This window comes from Lathamus discolor, chromosome 13 (genome assembly GCF_037157495.1).
Source record: "Lathamus discolor isolate bLatDis1 chromosome 13, bLatDis1.hap1, whole genome shotgun sequence".
Classification (NCBI taxonomy): domain Eukaryota; kingdom Metazoa; phylum Chordata; class Aves; order Psittaciformes; family Psittacidae; genus Lathamus; species Lathamus discolor.
Window position 1 is genome coordinate 4,601,852 of NC_088896.1, and position 17,313 is coordinate 4,619,164.

Sequence of the window (17,313 nt, forward strand, 5' to 3'; positions counted from 1 at the left end):
TTTTTTCAAAGCTATTTCATGCTACAATTAAAAGTGGTAGAGAGGAATGCAGGTGGAATATAACAAGTTCTTCTGTGCCATGGATCCCTTCATTTTGCTTTCTGATAGACAGCAGGTCAATCAGGGGATGGAACCTTCTCTTCTGAAGGCAGGCTGCTGCTGAACCCTTAGGAAGAAATTGCTGCAGTTCTATCAGGTAGCTTTTGTTTGTTCTTTTTTTTTCCTTACATATTGTATAGTTCTCACTGCTCTTTGAATTGTCCTCTTTGCTCATTCTGTTTCAGTATGTGTTTTAGCCATGCCTTTGTTATTCTTTATTTCTTTATTTTGTGGTTTAAAGCTAATGTGTCTTGCTTTTCCTTCTTATCTATTCCTCCCTTTTTGCTCCCTCTGTACATTCTAAATCTGGCAGGTGTGTTTCCTTGTACCCATGCTCTCATTCCATATTTCTGCTTTTGTATCATCATTTTGCTGACTTTCCATTCCTGTTTGGACAAGGAAAAATGGTGAAGTATGCTCAGTATATAGACTGGGGGAAGTTCCCTGGAAGGCCCAGATTGCTTCTTGGGTCCGGCTGGGTATAGGTCAGCGGGTGGTGAGCAATTTCATTGTGCATTGCTTGTGTTTATTATTTTCCCCTTTCAGCTTTATAGTCTCTCCCCTTGTTATTTCCCTTATCATTATTATTAGTGGTGGTGGTAGTAGTAGTTTCGTGTTATACCTTACTTATTGAACTGTTCTTACCTCAGCCCGTGGGATTTACATTCTTTTGATTCTCCTCCCCATCCCTCTGGGAGCAGGAGGGAAAAAAGCAGGGAATGAGCAAGCGCCTGCATGGTTCTGAGTTACCGGCTGGGCTTAAACAACGGCACCAACTTTGCAAGGCTTGACTGTCCTAAGTGTGAAAATAGATCCTGTTTGAACCTCTGCAAGAACCTGTAGTTTTGCTGAATTGCCCACAGGTCCTCTGTACCCTACATTTCAGTGTGATTCATTTCTTTTCATGCTCATGGACTGCTGCCATCTGCACAAACTGCCTGCAGGGATGAATGTGGCACTCTGCTTTTCATGTTGGTTGCTGTTCCAAAATAGATCTGGTGATATTAAATGATGCTGGACTGTTCCAGCAGAAGTAAAAGCGGGCAGGAAGTGATACATAATTAGCTTGTCCTGTGCTGATTGTGACAGATTTAAAGGGGAAATGTATTTCTTGTAACTTAAGCCACACCAGACTCGCGATAGCTTTATTATTTGTCTTTGCCAAATAATATTCAGTTACTTTTCAACACTTTTTTCAATGAAATCTCAAAATAATTCACTGTAATCTCCCATGACATGGTGATATACAGAGCTACAGCCTCTGCAGTTATGCTGCAGGTCAGATCTATAGCATTAAAGGAGCTTTAAATTATTTGTCCTTGGTTAGTTCTTTACTGAGGAACAGTAACTTCTGTCAGAGGAAGGGAGGTTTTTATGATATAAAGGCTTTTCTTGCTCTTAGCTTAACGTAGCATCTTTGTTTTCCTGTGATTCTTCAGATGCTGTTACTCCCAAAGAACATGAAAACAATCTTTTTCTTCATTTGTATGCAGGGGGGTATCTGTCTTCTGGACAATCTTTGAAAACAAACATATTAGAAGCAGTTGTGTGCGAAAGAAGAAAATAGCTGGGAAACTGAATAGTTACAAGCTCCACTACCAGCATAACCTAGAGGACAGGGCTCAAACCAGGAGCCTGACAACACTCAGATGAATAATCCTTTATATTTAACCTGTGCCATCTCCTCACACCTCACCAGGGCAGTTGGGGTTTTTTTTGGGATCTAGCCGTGGTGCTGAACCAGTGCTGCTCGGTTTTGTGGCCTTCTGTTCCTTCCAGCCCATCTGGGATGCTCTGGAGTTGTTCTAGTGTTTGGAATGATACTGTTTGAAGTTGCTTGACTGGAACAAAAATGTTAGGAAACCAGGCTTGTATGTTACTAGTTAAATACAGATCCAGCGTGGAAGCAAACAAGGCTTTCTTGTCTATTGGCTGCTATGTAAGTAATGCAATATATTTGGATTAATACAGTCCTGTTTCTCTTAACCAAAAACGAAATTAAAAGAATATTGGAAGAAATGTTGCAGTCAGTAACTATTGACGTCTTCAGTGGAAGCTGTAGGAGAGAAATCCATGGCATCCTAGACTGCAAAAATGTTGGGTTCATTAGTAATACTGTGGATGAAGATGGATAGTGCAACAGTGGTAACAGAATTCAGAAATTCCCTGCAGAGGTGGTGGTAGGCATTGCTGCTCCAAGAACAGCCTTTTCCATGGATTGGAATGTGCCAGGAGTAAGTCATCAAATGGAAAAGGTTGTCTTTATGCAGGCATATTAAATACTGCAGTGTCTGGGTTGCAGCATGTTTTCAAAGATTATGGTAACGTGTTTTAAAGGTTTGACATATAACTGAAGGTGTCAGCACATTTTGCAAACAGGAATTGATTAAATTCAGTAGTACATAAGGGATCTTATTTCTGTGTGTTAGGTTGTGAAAGGAGATGAAAAGGTGAAGTCTAAAGATCATGTTAAATCTGGAGAAGTATATAGGAGCAGTGTCTAAATTTCTTTATTACCAACTTGATGCTTTTACTGTGAATTTTCAGCAGATAATGTCCAGACCTGAGCACTTTGGTATGTCACTGACTTGAGGATGCCTTCAGGCAATAAAAATCTTTTGACTGTTTCTTGCAAGAGATGAAATTCTGTCCCAAGAAGGGAAAGCATGCTAAAGATCTCTGTGATGACAACAGAACTCCACACAACGCAACTACAGAGAAAATCCCCACCAACTTTTGCGCATATTTCTGGTGGCTGAAATTACACCCTTCATAGGCTGGAACTTTGTTTTTCATGTAAATACCCACAGCACAGCACACGTGCGCAATTTGAATTGTTGCATTGAGCCTCCCTCTAGTGGCTTGGTTTAGCAATGCCTCCCCAGTGCGAGCAGAGAGCTTAAAAAAGAAAAACGGGTCCAAACTACAAATACCAGCAGCTCTCAGCACAGTCGAGAGAGGACCCAGGACACACCTCCCCGATTTACTCTAGCAAATATTCTAAATATTTTTATTTTTCCATGTAATTACAGCCCACGGGAAAGAGCATTTTGAAACATTATCTCTGCATCTGCCTTCTGTTTTTTCTTTTGGCTGCTGGTTTGTTTTATTTGGTGGGCAGCCCTTTGTACCTCATAGCTGAGTGACAGTTAAAGAAGGACCCAAACCTTATCCTGTTTCGCAGTGGATTTAGCAGAAAGCAGCTGCAGCAGCCTGGAAACAACCATGGAAAAGATCCTGAAGACAGAATTGAAAACATCGGTCCTGAAGGCATTCGGAAGCTCGGGAGGAGGATACATTAGCCAAGGCCAAGCCTATGAAACTGACAGTGGACGAGTATTTGTTAAAGTCAACCACAAATCTCAGGTTAATGCAGATATTTAACTACTAATATTACTGCGTGTAGAGAGCTTTTTATTTTCAAAGTGCCTGATTGTTAATGATTTAGAGTTCTGCATTTTCAGTCTGACTTTGAATTATTCCAGTTTTCATTTCCATTTTCTTTCAAAAGCTGTTGTCTATTTTATGTAAAGTATTAATGTGCAGTAGGTCTGGTTAATGCAGAATGAGATGGAATGCAATGTGATAACCCTCAACAACAGGAATTAGCATTGCAACATGTAAAAGGGAGGCAAAGTACAGAGCTGTTGTTGTAGTACTTAGAATTTGGAAAAGCCTAGAGCTGAGTTTGCATTCACTGCATTCCTTTTTGTGTTTCAGTTGGGAATAGTGGGAGGGGGGGAACAGGGTGCCAGTGCTAAAACCCATGCTTTATGTTTAAAGCTGCAGAGTTTCAACCTTCCCCATTGCTTTATTTCTGCCAGTAAGTTTCTTGCAGTTTTTCAGGCCAAGCTCTTGACTTTTCTATTACTAAATGAATACTGAATTTCTTATATAACACCACAATGCATCAGAAATTTGCTTTATCAATATCAAAGCAATCCTAAAACTGCTGTGAAGAAAAGCGTATTTATCTCAAGAACGCCGAGTACAGGCTTAATATATGTACTGCCATCTCCACCTAGTGGCCATTGACTTACATGGAGAGGGGAACCACATTAAGGATTCGGTCTTCGACTTCATTTTATAGTGGTCATCTGAGGTTTTGAAGAAAGTGGTCTTGGGTGTTAACCCTCATAGGTACTGTTACATCTGTGTACTTCGGTATCTCCATATGCAACTGGAAATCATGGTGAAATGTGATGTATCCTACTACGCTGGAATGAATTTGGGGAAGAAAAGAAGTTAGTACTGAAGTCTCCCTGTGTGGAGTGAAACCTTGCTGTAGCTACATTTTTTAATCAAGATAATTTATCTCCTTGTAACTTAGTAAACAGGGCTATTTTTTCCAAAGTACTTGTTGCAGATGTCCATAGTTTAGCCCGAGGATATTCTTATTCCCTGACAGGCTAGAAAGATGTTTGAAGGAGAAATGGCGAGTTTGGAAGCTATTCAGAAGACCAATATTGTGAGAGTGCCTCAGCCTATCAAAGTGATTGACCTGCCTGGAGGAGGAGCAATGTTTGTCATGGAGTACCTCAAGATGAAGAGCCTCAAAAGGTGTGTCTGGACATCTCTTTTTCTCTACTATGTTTTGGGGCATGTTTTCAGTGAGAAAACTTTATGACAAGAATCTCTGTTCTCTCAAAGACAGAGCTTATATCTGTTATGATCCATGCTTTTTTGTGTGTACATATTAAAAAAAATACATATATGTACCTATATACATGTGTGTATACACTACTTCCTTATATTTTGCTCTTCCCTGACCCTCTACCTGCAGCAGAAATGGCATGCCATTGCTAGCCTAGAGCTTTATGTGCTGGTCCGCATGTGCTGAGATGCTACCAAAGTGAATGACATAATGGCTGAGTTTAGCCCATTAGTCATAAGCTCCTGAATACGGGCTTTCAGGAATTAACTGCTTTGCTCTGGGCCTCTATAGGGACATAGTAATGCCTAAAGCTCTTCTGGTGTTGGTTTTTGGTTTGTGTTTTTGGTTTTTTTTTTTTTTTTTTTTTTTTGCATGGTTTGTGGGTTGTTTTTGGTTTTGGTTGGTTGGGTTTTTTTCCCCAACCTATCTATTTTTATTTGGAGAATAACAACAATTCTACAGCCTCCCAAACAGTCCTTTCCAAATCATCCCACTGTTCCCATGAAAGATTTTCTAGTGTTTAACCTCAGTCTTCCTGGTCTCAATTGTAAACCCATTATTTTCTACTAATTCTAGGCATGGAGAAGAAATTAGTTTCCATTCTTGCAGCTTCTGTTCAGCTATCTGTGCAATATTATAACTGCTTTTCACTTGTCTGTCTTCTGCATTAAGCAGCCTCAACTCAATCCCTGTCTGTGGCTTCTTTTTAGACTCACCATTCTTACTGCTGTTTGGCTGATCTCAAAGTACGCGGCCCACAAGTAGACACCATGTTCTGTGTTTCATGTGGAGCTGATAAGGAGGTTTACTTGATCCTTCTGCTCTCTATGCTCCTGTTTATACGATCTTGTGTTCTGTTTATCTTTCTTGCAAGAGCTTTGTCTTATGTTCATTATCCATTACAACCTGTCTCTTAAAGAGCTGTCAATTGCTCCTCTTTATGCACTTGTTAAGGTTCTATATTGGTCAGAAATATACTCGATAATATTTAACTGAGTGTTTTTTCTCCTGTAATATGTTGTTCACTTGTCTTGTTTCGTTTTTATTTTGTTTTTTGATCCTACAGGTACTGTTCAAAGCTTGGAGAGCAGATGGCAGATCTCCATCTTTATAACCAGAAACTTGGAGAGAAATTGAGAAAGGAGGGAAACACAATTGGTAGAGTATTGATATCATGTACTAAATAAAAAATTAAATAATTCATTTGGCTGTGGTACAGTATGCATTATCAGTTTAATGATAATTAAAGTCAGTACTGGGACACTCTTTCATGAGATTTGTCCCCCTTGTCCTTATGCCACGCTTCTCAAGTGTGCATTATACACAGGATTACTATTACAATTTTTAAACATATCATTTTAACCTTGACAAAAACAAATTATTTTTGATTCTTCATTTTGTATGTACTTTGTTGTATGTAAGCATGCAGGTACTGAAATTTAGTAAGAAATAGTGCTAAGACTTCTAGTCAGAGTTTCCAGTGTTTCATAAGTCAGACATAAAATTTGGACTTGTTCTCTTTGTTAGTAAAACCTTTCAGCCTCATATGCCATCAGTCTCTTGCAATGTTCTTGACCTTACAGAAATCCTCTGGGTTTGGTGTTGTTTTTTTTTTCTTACTGTTGGTTTAGGCAGTTAAATTATTTCAGCAGATGGTCCCGGTTAGTAAACACATAATTAAGTTCCCCTTTAAAGATGTTGGGGATTACATTTTTGAACTTGAATATGTACTAAAATGTACAACAGTTGCTCCTTGGAGGCAACTGTAATTCAGCAACGTAAGGTCATGATCTGGTTTCTACTGACTTCAGTGAAAACACATCATTAAAACACATCATTCTTTGGAAAGTGGATTAAGGCATAAATAAAATTATTTAAAAAAAGGGAAGGGATACGAAGAATTATTCTTTCAGTGTTGTTAGTATTCAAATCTGAACCACCAGGTATGTATCTGTGTTTTTCCCAAGACTTCCATTATTTCTGCGTGAAGGCCAAATTACCTGCCAGGTTACAAGTAGCCCATGAATCAAAAATAAGACATGTTTAATGATAACATGTTCAAGTGTCAGAACAGTAGATTGTGAACCTGCTATCTGGATTCTGTTCCTGAATGTCTAACTGGTTCATCCAAAGAAAAGTCACTAACTGTGACTAGTTTGGCCTCCATTTCCATTCAGTATCTTTAATTTTAAGAGAGTTCTTTACATCTTTAGAGAAGGTTTTGACCATGAAAGAAGTGTAACTTACTTTTAAAAATTATTTTGTATGCCTGTTCTCTGAAATATAGTTCCATATTTTGCAAACTTGACTACGTAAGAATCTCAAAATTGCCAATATTTGTTTTGTTTCTTAGGTAAAGGAGCAGGTCACTCTGAGTCTCAGTACGTGGATAAATTTGGATTCCATACAGCCACTTGCTGTGGTTATATAGCCCAGGTATGCTCCCTGTCTGTGAAAGCTCACATGTACTCATATAGGTGTATAAACTCCTTCTAAAAAAGCTTCTTTTACTGGTCTTCACCTTTATAATAACAGTTTTGCTTCCACTGTTTCACTGACAGCACAGTGACATGATGGCTGTTCAATGCATGTGGCTTGCTACAACGTGTGTATCACACAGTGGGTCGAATAAGAATTTGAAATTATGTGGTAGTTCTTTAGGTTGGCAGTACTTCATAAAATAAATATGCCTTCACATGCCATGTCTTAGTTTTGCATTTTTTCTAAACCCCTACTACATAGAACTCAAATGGCAAAATCCACTGCTGCTAGAGAGCTTCATCATGTAACACAGAAGACATTGGAAAGGGCTCTGAGAGATAAATCTGTTAGTTGCTGCCTCTGCGCATGGGAGCATTTCATTCTACTATTTAACTGAAAGAACTTTAAATACCTCAAACTCAAGTATAACTTTTCACCAAATTAGAAACACATTATCCAATAAAAATGAATGAATACTTTTGCATTGCCAGAAAGATTTTGGAATATAATATGGAACAGTTGACATGATCTCACCAGAAATTCTCCCTGTGAAATACATTAAGAAAATCTGAATAAATGAAAATAGCTAGAACCTCAACTTATATCTCATGTTAAAGACAGCTGACCTAAGCACGGAAGAGAGCATCACTCCCAAAAGAACAATCAACAAAATAGAATCACAGAATGGTTAGGGTTGGAAAGGACCTTAAGATCATCTACTTCCAACCCACTGCCATGGGCCCTGGGGGCCTCACATTAGGCCATGTCACCCAAGGCTCTGTCATGCATAGGTCGTACTAATACTGTCTTGGCCATTGTGTCAGCATCAAGCATTTTAACTTGATACTTATCTATTACTAATATTGACCACTATTGCTCATGAAAAATCTCTCTATCATATCCTGTAGGTGAATGAATGGGAGAGTGATTGGCCTTCCTTTTTTATTCGTCATCGACTCCAAGCTCAGATGGATTTAATTGAAAAAGATTATGGGGACAGAGAAGCCAGAGAACTTTGGTCACAGCTAAAAGTATGAACCATGTCTTAAATCTTCTTTAAATGTTAGAAAATATGTATCAGTGGAATTTTAAAGGTGTTTTTTTATAAGGGATTTGCATAGCTTTTAATGAACAGCAGTAACTGGACTAGCTTCACAGCAGACCTAATATTGTCAGCTGAAAAGGATTCACGTTGCTCTTTCAGGTTTTTAGTAGATAGTTAAACTGTAATTTGACACTAACATTTATTTCTTAGAATATAGCTAATAATAATAAGATGCTAAATCCCATCTAGGATCTTGGTGTTACAAAGTAGGTAAGATTCTGCTGCTCAGGCAGATTCTTGATTTTTTTATTTATTTTTTTTTAACTGATCCAAGCTCACTGCTGTGTTCAAGTCAAGCTCCATGCAGCACTTAGAGAACAGCCAGGAATGTATTCCTCTGCAAGCTCTGCATTACAGATTTGGTCCTTAATTCTGGTTAATCATTACAGATGTTTCCTGCTGCCCTTTTTACCACTGAAACCTTTTAATTAAAATTGATTTTGATTTTTCTTGTGACAGCCAACACTATCCATGCTTAGAAACAATACATTAATAGTAGATGCTGTTGCTAGACTGAATTAAATGATTTGCTAAGCTCTGTCAAGAACATTTACTGACTTGCAGTTTAAGTTTATGCTTGTAGCCATCAATTGCAAAATCACTCCATGAGGAATGAAAATGGACAGTATTTGACCAGCTCAAACTCTTATATACTACAGTATTTTATTTTATGTAATATTGTCTTTAAAGCTCTTTAATTGTTCTGTGTTTACTCACACTTTTTCAGCTAAAGATTCCTGAAATGTTCTGTGACGTAGAAATCGTTCCTGCTCTGCTGCACGGGGACCTGTGGGCAGGAAATGTGGCTGAGGATGACTCTGGGCCAATTATCTTTGACCCTGCTTCCTTCTATGGCCACTCAGAATTTGAACTGGCCATTGCTGGAATGTTTGGTGGGTTTAGCAGCTGTTTTTTCTCTGCCTATCACAGTAAAATACCCAAAGCTCCAGGATTTGAGAAACGAAACAAATTGTATCAGCTCTTTAATTACATAAACCACTGGAACCATTTTGGGACAGGGTACAGGGGATCGACCCTAAATGTAATGAGAAAACTCCTAAAGTGATCAGGTAAGTTGAGAAATCCTGATAGAGTTCCTTAATAAGGAACAGCCCCTGCTTATCAGAAGTAACCCAAACTAGGAATTAATGTTGATGGTCAAATACCTGAAAGGTAAAAGGCTTAAGTACACTTTTGAGCCTCACTAAACGTTGAGTGACTGTAATTTCTAACTTACTAGTTTACTAGCACAGAATCATACTCTGCTGAAGGAAAGACTGCCTTGTTTGTGAAGACTCCACTAGGTTGGAAAAGTAGCATGACAGTCAGCTTCACCTTACTCTCTGTAAAGGGTCTCTCTTCATAGCTGCTGTGTTCCATGGTTGGTTGCACATTTTGGCTCTGCTGCTCCTCTGTCAGCAGCTCATTATGGAGAGCTACTGCTGTGGGACTGCAGAGCTGGAGTATTGACTAGTTCCTTGTGTCTCCCCTTTTTTGTCCTGTTTTATTTTTCTGTCTCTCATTCCATCCCTATTCCCATTAATATTTCTGTTGTCTTTTCCATGTTAAGTGTTCTAATCCAAAGTTTAAATCAGATTCTATGAATCTGAAAATGAAAACATTCTCTTTTTGATTTAAAGAGTAGCAAGGCCCTTTAGACTGCACTTGGCAAGCAGATATAATTAATAACATTTTAAATATTTATTTTAATTTAATGTAATTTACTTTTTTTTTTTATTGCTATGAGAAATTAAATTACAGTGGTATTTTGTAAAAAGGATGTCTCTGTAGTTTCTTGGTAATTGCCTGTATGGTCAGAAAGTGGGTTGTTGCCACACAGGTTTGACAATGACATAGTTTTGGTACAATATCTTAATGTGTTATACTATGATAGTAATATATGTAAACAACTTTGTAAAAAGCTAGCAAAATGTGGGAGGGAGGTTTAGTGTTTTGATGACAAGAAAGCATCTGTTGCTGCTGTGTTGGCTGGTGCTTGATGTATTTTCAGTTTTAGAAAACAGTGTACAGTGGGCAAAGCTCGTCTGTTCTGCTGCTGCTGTATTACTGACGGAACAGTGTCAAATAAGATGACTTTTCAAGTTTTTTAATATTCCTAATTGCTTTATTTTTGCAGAAAACATAGGCAGTGAGAATTTGGGAGATGTGCACCAAAGATACTGGCATACAATGTGAGCTAGAGTACATTAGCAAATCCGTGTATTTTTTAATAGAAGAAAGTGGTAAAGAAAGTAAATGTAAGTACAGTCCAACAAATGTTTATGTGACTCAGAGGATGTGAGTCACAATGACTGAACTCACATATTTAGGCTTCAGGCAGTTGTCGTGACTAAAACTATTACGTTCAAAAATGTTCAAGTATGTTTAGATGTTCATCAGCTTTAAAATGGCTGTGCTATAAAGATTTCATAAAATTTAACGTTATATTGTTGTAATTGATATGGATGTTTTAAAAACGCATTTTGTTCTATGTAAACGTAATACAAATAGTTAAAATTTTGTACTTCCTTTGAATTTGGGCTATAATTACGGCAAGTTGTCATTGTGTGGTTATACCTCTTAATACAACAGTGGAAAAGTGGAATAGTGGAGTTAGAACACAGTTGAATTCATAGCTGACAGCTGGATCTAGGTCCGAGCAAAAGGCAAAGTGCATGCATACTAGTATTAATGTTAACACAGATACATGTATTACATTGGAAAGCACGTGTGAACTTAGGCTCCTTCTCAAATAAAATACTTGCCTTGCAGAAACTAGATGCTTGGTGTGCCTGCTTTTTGTGATTGTGGTTTGCTTTAACAAATTTGAGCCTGAAGATAGGAGATTTGGGTGTGCATGGAGTTGCTGGATACTGGGAAAGAGAAGTTTCCGGTCCTAACATCCTGACCAGATGTGTTTTTCTCAATTTTCTTTATGATCAAAGGTGAAATGCATGCCTCGGAAGGTGGCTCGTCTCACCCCGAGCACTCAGTTTAACGTGTTAGCTCATCTGATCTTCCGAGTTTATTTTCTATGAAGTAAAAAGATAACCTGAGGTGACATAGTTAATGCCTACTTTAGAGCCCAGCTTTAGCTTCCTAGTGTTGGGGGTGTGTCAAGAGCCAAGTGGAGAAGTAGTGCTGTTACCAGGTAAAATACTCAGCAGCTGGGGGGGAAGTGTGCGGGAAGAGTGCGTGATGTTCTGTGTGTTGGGCTGAAGTACGACAGAACACCTTCCTGAGGGGAAAGAGTCTGGTGTGAGACCATTAACTGCAGTAAGGGGACAGACACTTGGTGTGAGTCTGCCCACTTAATTCTCTTCCCTTTTTTGCCGCAGTTGTAGTTCGCAGCACTCGAACTTTGTTTCTGGGATGTTACGAACTGAGATAATGAGGTTTTGTTTCCAGAATTTCAAGAGATTTAGGTAATAAGTTATGATAACTAACCATGGCATTTCATGTTTTGGTATGGATAGGGTACGAAATGAATACAGTCATGGATAACAGCGTAATTTTGCAACCTAGGCAACGTGATTTGGGAGGCGGATTCAGGACGGTTGTTTGGTGTCAAGAGTTGGCTCGGTGGCGCGGCAGGCGCATTCGCAGCCAGAGCCAGGTAGAGCCGAGATGGAGAGGGGCGTTCACAGCTCGCTGAAGAAGCGTAAACCAGGTATGTCCGGGCCGGCAGCTCGCAGGATCCGCGATAAGGAGTGCGAACTGCCGGCCTGCCCGAGGAACCCATCCCCTTTCCCCTCAGCCCTTCTCCCCAGCCTCCCCTCAGCCGCCCGCCCGGCGGCTGGGAGGCGTGGCCTCGCGCGGGCGCGCAGCCGCCCCTGCACCCTTTCGTCCCGCGTAGCGCCCCGTAGGAGCGACGCTGTGCCGGGCAGCGCGGGCAGGCTTGGGGCAGCGCCGCTGCGGTTGTCAGGGTAATGCGCGCCGGGGCGGCCGGGCGGGGTCGGGCCGGAGGCGGTGGGGAGGGGTAAGCGCGTCCTTCGCCCTCCCCGGTGCTGTCGCCGGCGTCTTCGCGGCCCCCGAGAGAGTGGGGAGGCGCGGTAGGGCCGGGCCGGGCCTCCGCTCTGCCCGGGAGGGGCGCGGTGGGCCGCATGGCGGCGGGCGGGGCTGTCGCGGGCCGGGTGTGCGGAGCGGCGGTGTCGCCTGAGGGAGGGACGGCTGAGGGCAGCGGTGGGCTCTGGTGCATTGACCGGCTCTTGCTCTGCCCAGCTGCGGGAGGCAGCGGTGACGGCCGGCGGCGGACATGGCTTTGGGCGAGATGGATGGAGTGGGGTCGGAGCCAGAGGAAGGCAAGAATCAGGAGGCGAGTGTCATCGCCACGAGAAGCATCCTGGAGAGCTTCACAGAGAGCCAGGAGGTCAGGGGGCTCATCGGTAACCTGAAGGGAGCCTTCGGGGACCTGGTGACTCGGGAATCGATCGTGGAAAAATTTGTAGGTAAGCACAGCATCCGAAGGGAGCACGTTCCTGTATTGGTTAAAGGAATTCAGTGCCCCAGGACTGAAACACTGATTTCAGGCTAGCAGTAATGCTGGAACTTTATTAACAGGTAGCTTACGTTTATTTTTTACTCGTTTTGTGTTCCAGGTGTGTATTCCACAATTTAACCACTGTAAATAAAAACTTAGGTTTCAGATTTAAGAAATCTGAATTCTGACCCATGTTTAGCTTCCAGTTTTCCATTCAAATGGAGATAATAGCGTAGTTAAAGTTTTTATGTCTGTCAAATAAAGCAATTTTTGTACCCTATCACTTGTTAAAAATGCATACATTTTGAGCTTTAAAGTGATAGTATTTTTACTTTCTATTTCATAGGAAATATGAACGGCAGCTGAATCCATGCTGATCATGTAATTATTTCTGAGAGCGGGCAACCTGGATCTGACTTAGTAACTGAGCTTTTGTGCTGTATGAAAGCGATTCTGCTTCTAGACCTCATCTGAACATAGAAGTGTGTAATTAGGTACATGTAGCAGGGCCTTTGTAATTAACCTGTTACGATGCACATCTGGGTATTGGATCCAATATTCTGACCAGGTGATTTGCAGAAGTTCATTCCAAGTTTCTTATATTTACAAGTTGAATTAAGTGAAGTAACATTTTGCAAGTACATTTGCAAAAATGGTGAAATTGCAAAAAACCAAAAAACTTGCAGTCAAAATATTGATCCAGTGTCTGCATTTTGGACAAAAAGAGACTAGGTAGGCAGACAATAAACCAGAAAGCCCTAAATTTGGAAATCTGACCCTGCAGAAGTTACTCAGTAATATTGTACTTAGTTGACATAACTGTTCTGAGGAGGTTAATGATGAGCATGCAACTGTTCAAAAAGAAGTAGCAAGGACATTCATATTTACATTGATTGTTCGGTATCACAGGTGAAATGATTGATTTTGATGGGATAGAGAAGCCATGATTGAAGAAATCTGTGTCTGAAAGGCTATCTTCATCTCCACCCAATGACCTTGCTATACTTCTCTGTCTTCCATATCACGTGTACTGTCTCTGTGTATTTAAATTGTATTTATGAACTTTGTGCATGCGCATCATTGCCCATTCAGTTCAGTGTTAATATACATAAAACTCATAGGTACAAGTATGTTGGTCAATACTTTGTCATAATATTTAGTGTTGTACCATTTGATCCTTTGATAATTCGCTCTCATTTGGGCAAACTGTCCCAAATATGGTGAAGGGCTAAACGTGTGGGATGTCGTGTTGAAGCTTAAGGAATAATCTGTGTGCAGATAAGGCAGGGATCATCACTTACAGGGGATTTTAACTCAGGTCTCTGAAGCATTTGCAAAAACATGTGTTGCTCATTTTTTTGGTGGACTGTTAGAAGTTTGGAGGTGTCCTGGGTTCAGCTGTAACAGTTATTTTTGTCCTTCCTAGTATCTGGTGCAGTGCTGTGTTTTGGCTTTGGTCTGAGAATAATGCTGGTAACACACCGATGTTTTAGGTGTTGCTCAGTTGTGTTTACTCTGATCAAGGACTTTCCAGTCACTCATGCTCTGTCAGTGAGGAGGGGCAAGAGACGCCAGGAGAGGGCAGAGACAGGACACCTGACCCAGGATAGCCAAAGGGGTGTTCCGTACCACAGCACGTCATGCACAGGATATAAAATAGAGGGGGTTACCTGGAAGGGACTGATTGCTGCTCGGGTCAGGCTGAGTATTGATCAGTGGGTGGTGAGCAATTGTAGTGTGCATCACTGCTGTTTATTGTTGTTTTTTTTCCTTTCCCATTTTAGTTTTATATTCTCTCGTTATTTCTCTTATCATTTTAGTATTAGTAGTATTATATTATACTTTAGTTATTGGGCTGTTCTTACCTCAAACCATGGGGATTACATTTTTTTGATTCTTCTCTTCATCCCCCCTGGGGGTTGAAGGGGAAATGGAGGTGAGCACATGGCTGTGTGGTGCTGAGTTACCAGCTGGGCTTAAACCCAACAGGCAGAGCGTATAATCTGCAACCATGATTTTGTAGGAAGAATTAGGAACTTTCATTTATTGATTTATTTTTTAAATAACAGCATTTAAAGAATTTATTTTCCAGTTAATTCTCTTCAGCATTTAGATTTAGGGATTCATTTTAGATTGCTGGACTGTGATATGGGGAAACAAGTTGGAAAGAGATAGAATTTAACAGCAAATTCCTTATCTGCTTGAGAGCTGTAGTTTGGAGTGTTGATGGAATTTCTTGTATTCACTAATTCTGTCATTTGCAGTTTAAGGTATGTCGTGGTTTAAGCCCAGCCGGTAAATCAGAACCACACAGCCGCTCACTCACTCGCCTCTTCTTCCCTCCTGCTCCAGGAGGGATGGGGAGGAGAACTGAAAGAATGTAAATTCCACAGGCTGAGATAACAGTCCAGTAACTAAGGTATAACACAAAACTACTACTGCTGCCACCAGTAATAATAATGACAAAGGAAGTAGCAACGGGAGAGAATACACTTGCTCACAAGCTGCCGACTGATACCCAGCCTGACCCAAGCAGCGATCTGGGCCTTCTGGGTAACTGCCCCCCAGTTTCTATACTGGGCATGACATGCTGTGGTATGGAATACCCCTTTGGTTAATTTGGGTCAGGTGTCCTGTCTCTGCCTCCTTCTGGCTTTCCATGCCCCTCCTCACTGGCAGAGCATGAGACTGAACAGCCCTTGATAGGAGTAAGCATTACTTAGCAACAACTAAAAACATCAGTGTGTTATCAGCACTGTTCTCTGACTAAAGTCGAAAACACAGCACTGCATCAGCTACTAAAAAGGAGAAAAATAACTGTTACAGTTGAACTCAGAACAAAGTATCATTAACTACAATAGGAAGTTATTGATGATTAGGAGCTCAGGCTTCCCTCTTGATAAAAGGCAGCACTGTGGTGTCTGAGTGGAATTGCACAAATACCTGCCAAGGATACCATTGAAAGTGGTTGTGCAGTGTCATCCACTGGTCAACTGCAGCACTGTTGAATTTGGATTATATCTTCAATGTAAGTGTTGATGTGACAAATGGATAAAAGGGATAGGGAGTGAAGTTGTGAGAAACATGAATGCAGGAAAAGGAGAGATTAAGAAAGTATTTTAGTTTTCTAATTAAAAAGCTACTTTTTGACCAGATATCTAAAAAGACCCTGGCAGTCTCCAGTGCAATACTGGTTAAGCTGATGGTCTCTTCTGAAATCCAGCTCTCGTTTCTGCAGTTGCTTTTTGTTGATTCTATGTGTAAATTGAAATGCCTTTGGTTCTGAAAACTGTGGCAAGTTGTCCTTGGGGTGTTTTTTGTTTTTTGTATTTTTTCAATATTCAGTTTATCTTTCCTTAAGTCAGTTCCCAAAAGGAAAAATAACATATTACTGCAGCAAGATAAAGTAATGTGAAAAGTCTCGAGGAGCACAGATAGTAATAGCTACAGTTTATATTCGTCCAGGTTAAAAATTATCAAGAATTCTTTGTTCTTTGCTGGATGCTTTCCTCTATTCTATTTCAAAATGAAAAACTAGCTCTGAGGATTGTGAAGTGCATCTTCACTTGCAAAGCAGTACTGCGTCGGGTTTTTTCCTGCTATAGTAAGGTAGCTCAAAAGAAAGAGATAAGAATTTTATGGTGCCCATACCCTGTTTCAGTACAGATCCTCAGTGGTAGAACTATGTCTTTAAATATGTTCCAGGCATGGGAGGGGAGACAGCCTTGTGGTGAAGCCCAGTGTGTCCAGGGAGAATTTCCCCATGGCTGTATTAGCCTCAGGGTTAGAAAAGAGATATCCTGGTCTGTGTTTTTAAAGACAATCAGTAATTTGACACGACAACAAGTAGAAAAGTGTGTAAAAGTAAGTGGGGTTCCATATGTTAATGAAGAAGATGTGAATAGCAGGGCAGAAAGGTGTAAAGCAGTATTCTGGTCCTGTGTGGGTAGTAGTCTACTGTAAAGCTGGTACATCTGAAGCAGCTGCAGTCTATAGTGGTTCAATGTTGTCCTCTGTTTGCAGAGTTCCCTCAGAAATGGTGTGCTGGTAAGTGATGCTTAGGAAAGGAGAGGCACAAGGAGCTCTGCAGTGAAGGACAGCAGCAAACTGAGTGAGTGCTGTGAGCTTTGATCACGGTAGTGTGAGAGGCTTTTTGGTTCAGTGTAGGTAAATGATTGCACTGTGGAAGGGCACAAACTGTATTTTTACAGTTATTTCTTTTGTAGTGTTCTTACTTTTTGACCTTCCTTACAGGTGGTGGCAGTACCTAGCTCAAGGGTACAGAAATCTTAAGCTAAAGCTGGATAGAATTGGGGTGTATCTTGCAATTAATGCCTGTGAGAGCCTTTATTTTGACTAGTTTATTAAAGATACCTTCCTTTTCAGGTATAATGGACAAGTACCAGGAGCAACCTCACTTGTTGGATCGCCACTTAGGTATGAACGTCATCTTTAAATATTTTTTGTGTATATACTTGAAAATCTGTTAAACTA

At 40.5% G+C, this 17,313-nt stretch overlaps 2 protein-coding genes across 3 annotated transcripts in view; both read left to right on the forward strand.

Annotated features, from left to right (window-relative positions):
* Window positions 1-1,674: 1,674 nt before the first annotated feature.
* LOC136021526 (fructosamine-3-kinase-like) lies at window positions 1,675-11,117 on the forward strand. 2 transcript variants are annotated; one of them, XM_065693841.1, is made up of 7 exons: window positions 1,675-3,465; window positions 4,508-4,659; window positions 5,820-5,911; window positions 7,107-7,189; window positions 8,143-8,265; window positions 9,067-9,409; window positions 10,477-11,117. In XM_065693841.1, exons 1-6 carry the CDS (start codon window positions 3,325-3,327, stop codon window positions 9,403-9,405), a joined length of 930 nt encoding a protein of 309 aa, XP_065549913.1. In that variant the 5' UTR covers window positions 1,675-3,324; the 3' UTR covers window positions 9,406-9,409; window positions 10,477-11,117. The 2 variants fall into 2 exon arrangements, with proteins under 2 accessions (XP_065549913.1, XP_065549915.1); XM_065693843.1 differs by having other exon boundaries at window positions 9,067-9,232.
* A 1,043-nt stretch (window positions 11,118-12,160) lies between these two features.
* The window catches only part of TBCD (tubulin folding cofactor D), a 123,445-nt gene continuing 118,292 nt past the window's right edge, over window positions 12,161-17,313 (forward strand). The window contains exons 1-3 of the mRNA XM_065693733.1: window positions 12,161-12,265; window positions 12,561-12,787; window positions 17,206-17,256. Of these exons, the coding sequence (XP_065549805.1) occupies window positions 12,595-12,787; window positions 17,206-17,256 (244 nt within the window). The 5' untranslated portion in view covers window positions 12,161-12,265; window positions 12,561-12,594. The remainder of the gene's footprint in view (window positions 12,266-12,560; window positions 12,788-17,205; window positions 17,257-17,313) is intronic.

Bases quoted from the DNA above. Each gene is read 5' to 3' on its own strand.
- LOC136021526 (XM_065693841.1), top strand. From the start codon at position 3,325: ATGGAAAAGATCCTGAAGACAGAATTGAAAACATCGGTCCTGAAGGCA. The intron at 4,660-5,819 runs GTGTGTCTGGAC...TTGATCCTACAG, and splicing joins AAGATGAAGAGCCTCAAAAG to GTACTGTTCAAAGCTTGGAG. The intron at 8,266-9,066 runs GTATGAACCATG...ACACTTTTTCAG, and splicing joins AACTTTGGTCACAGCTAAAA to CTAAAGATTCCTGAAATGTT.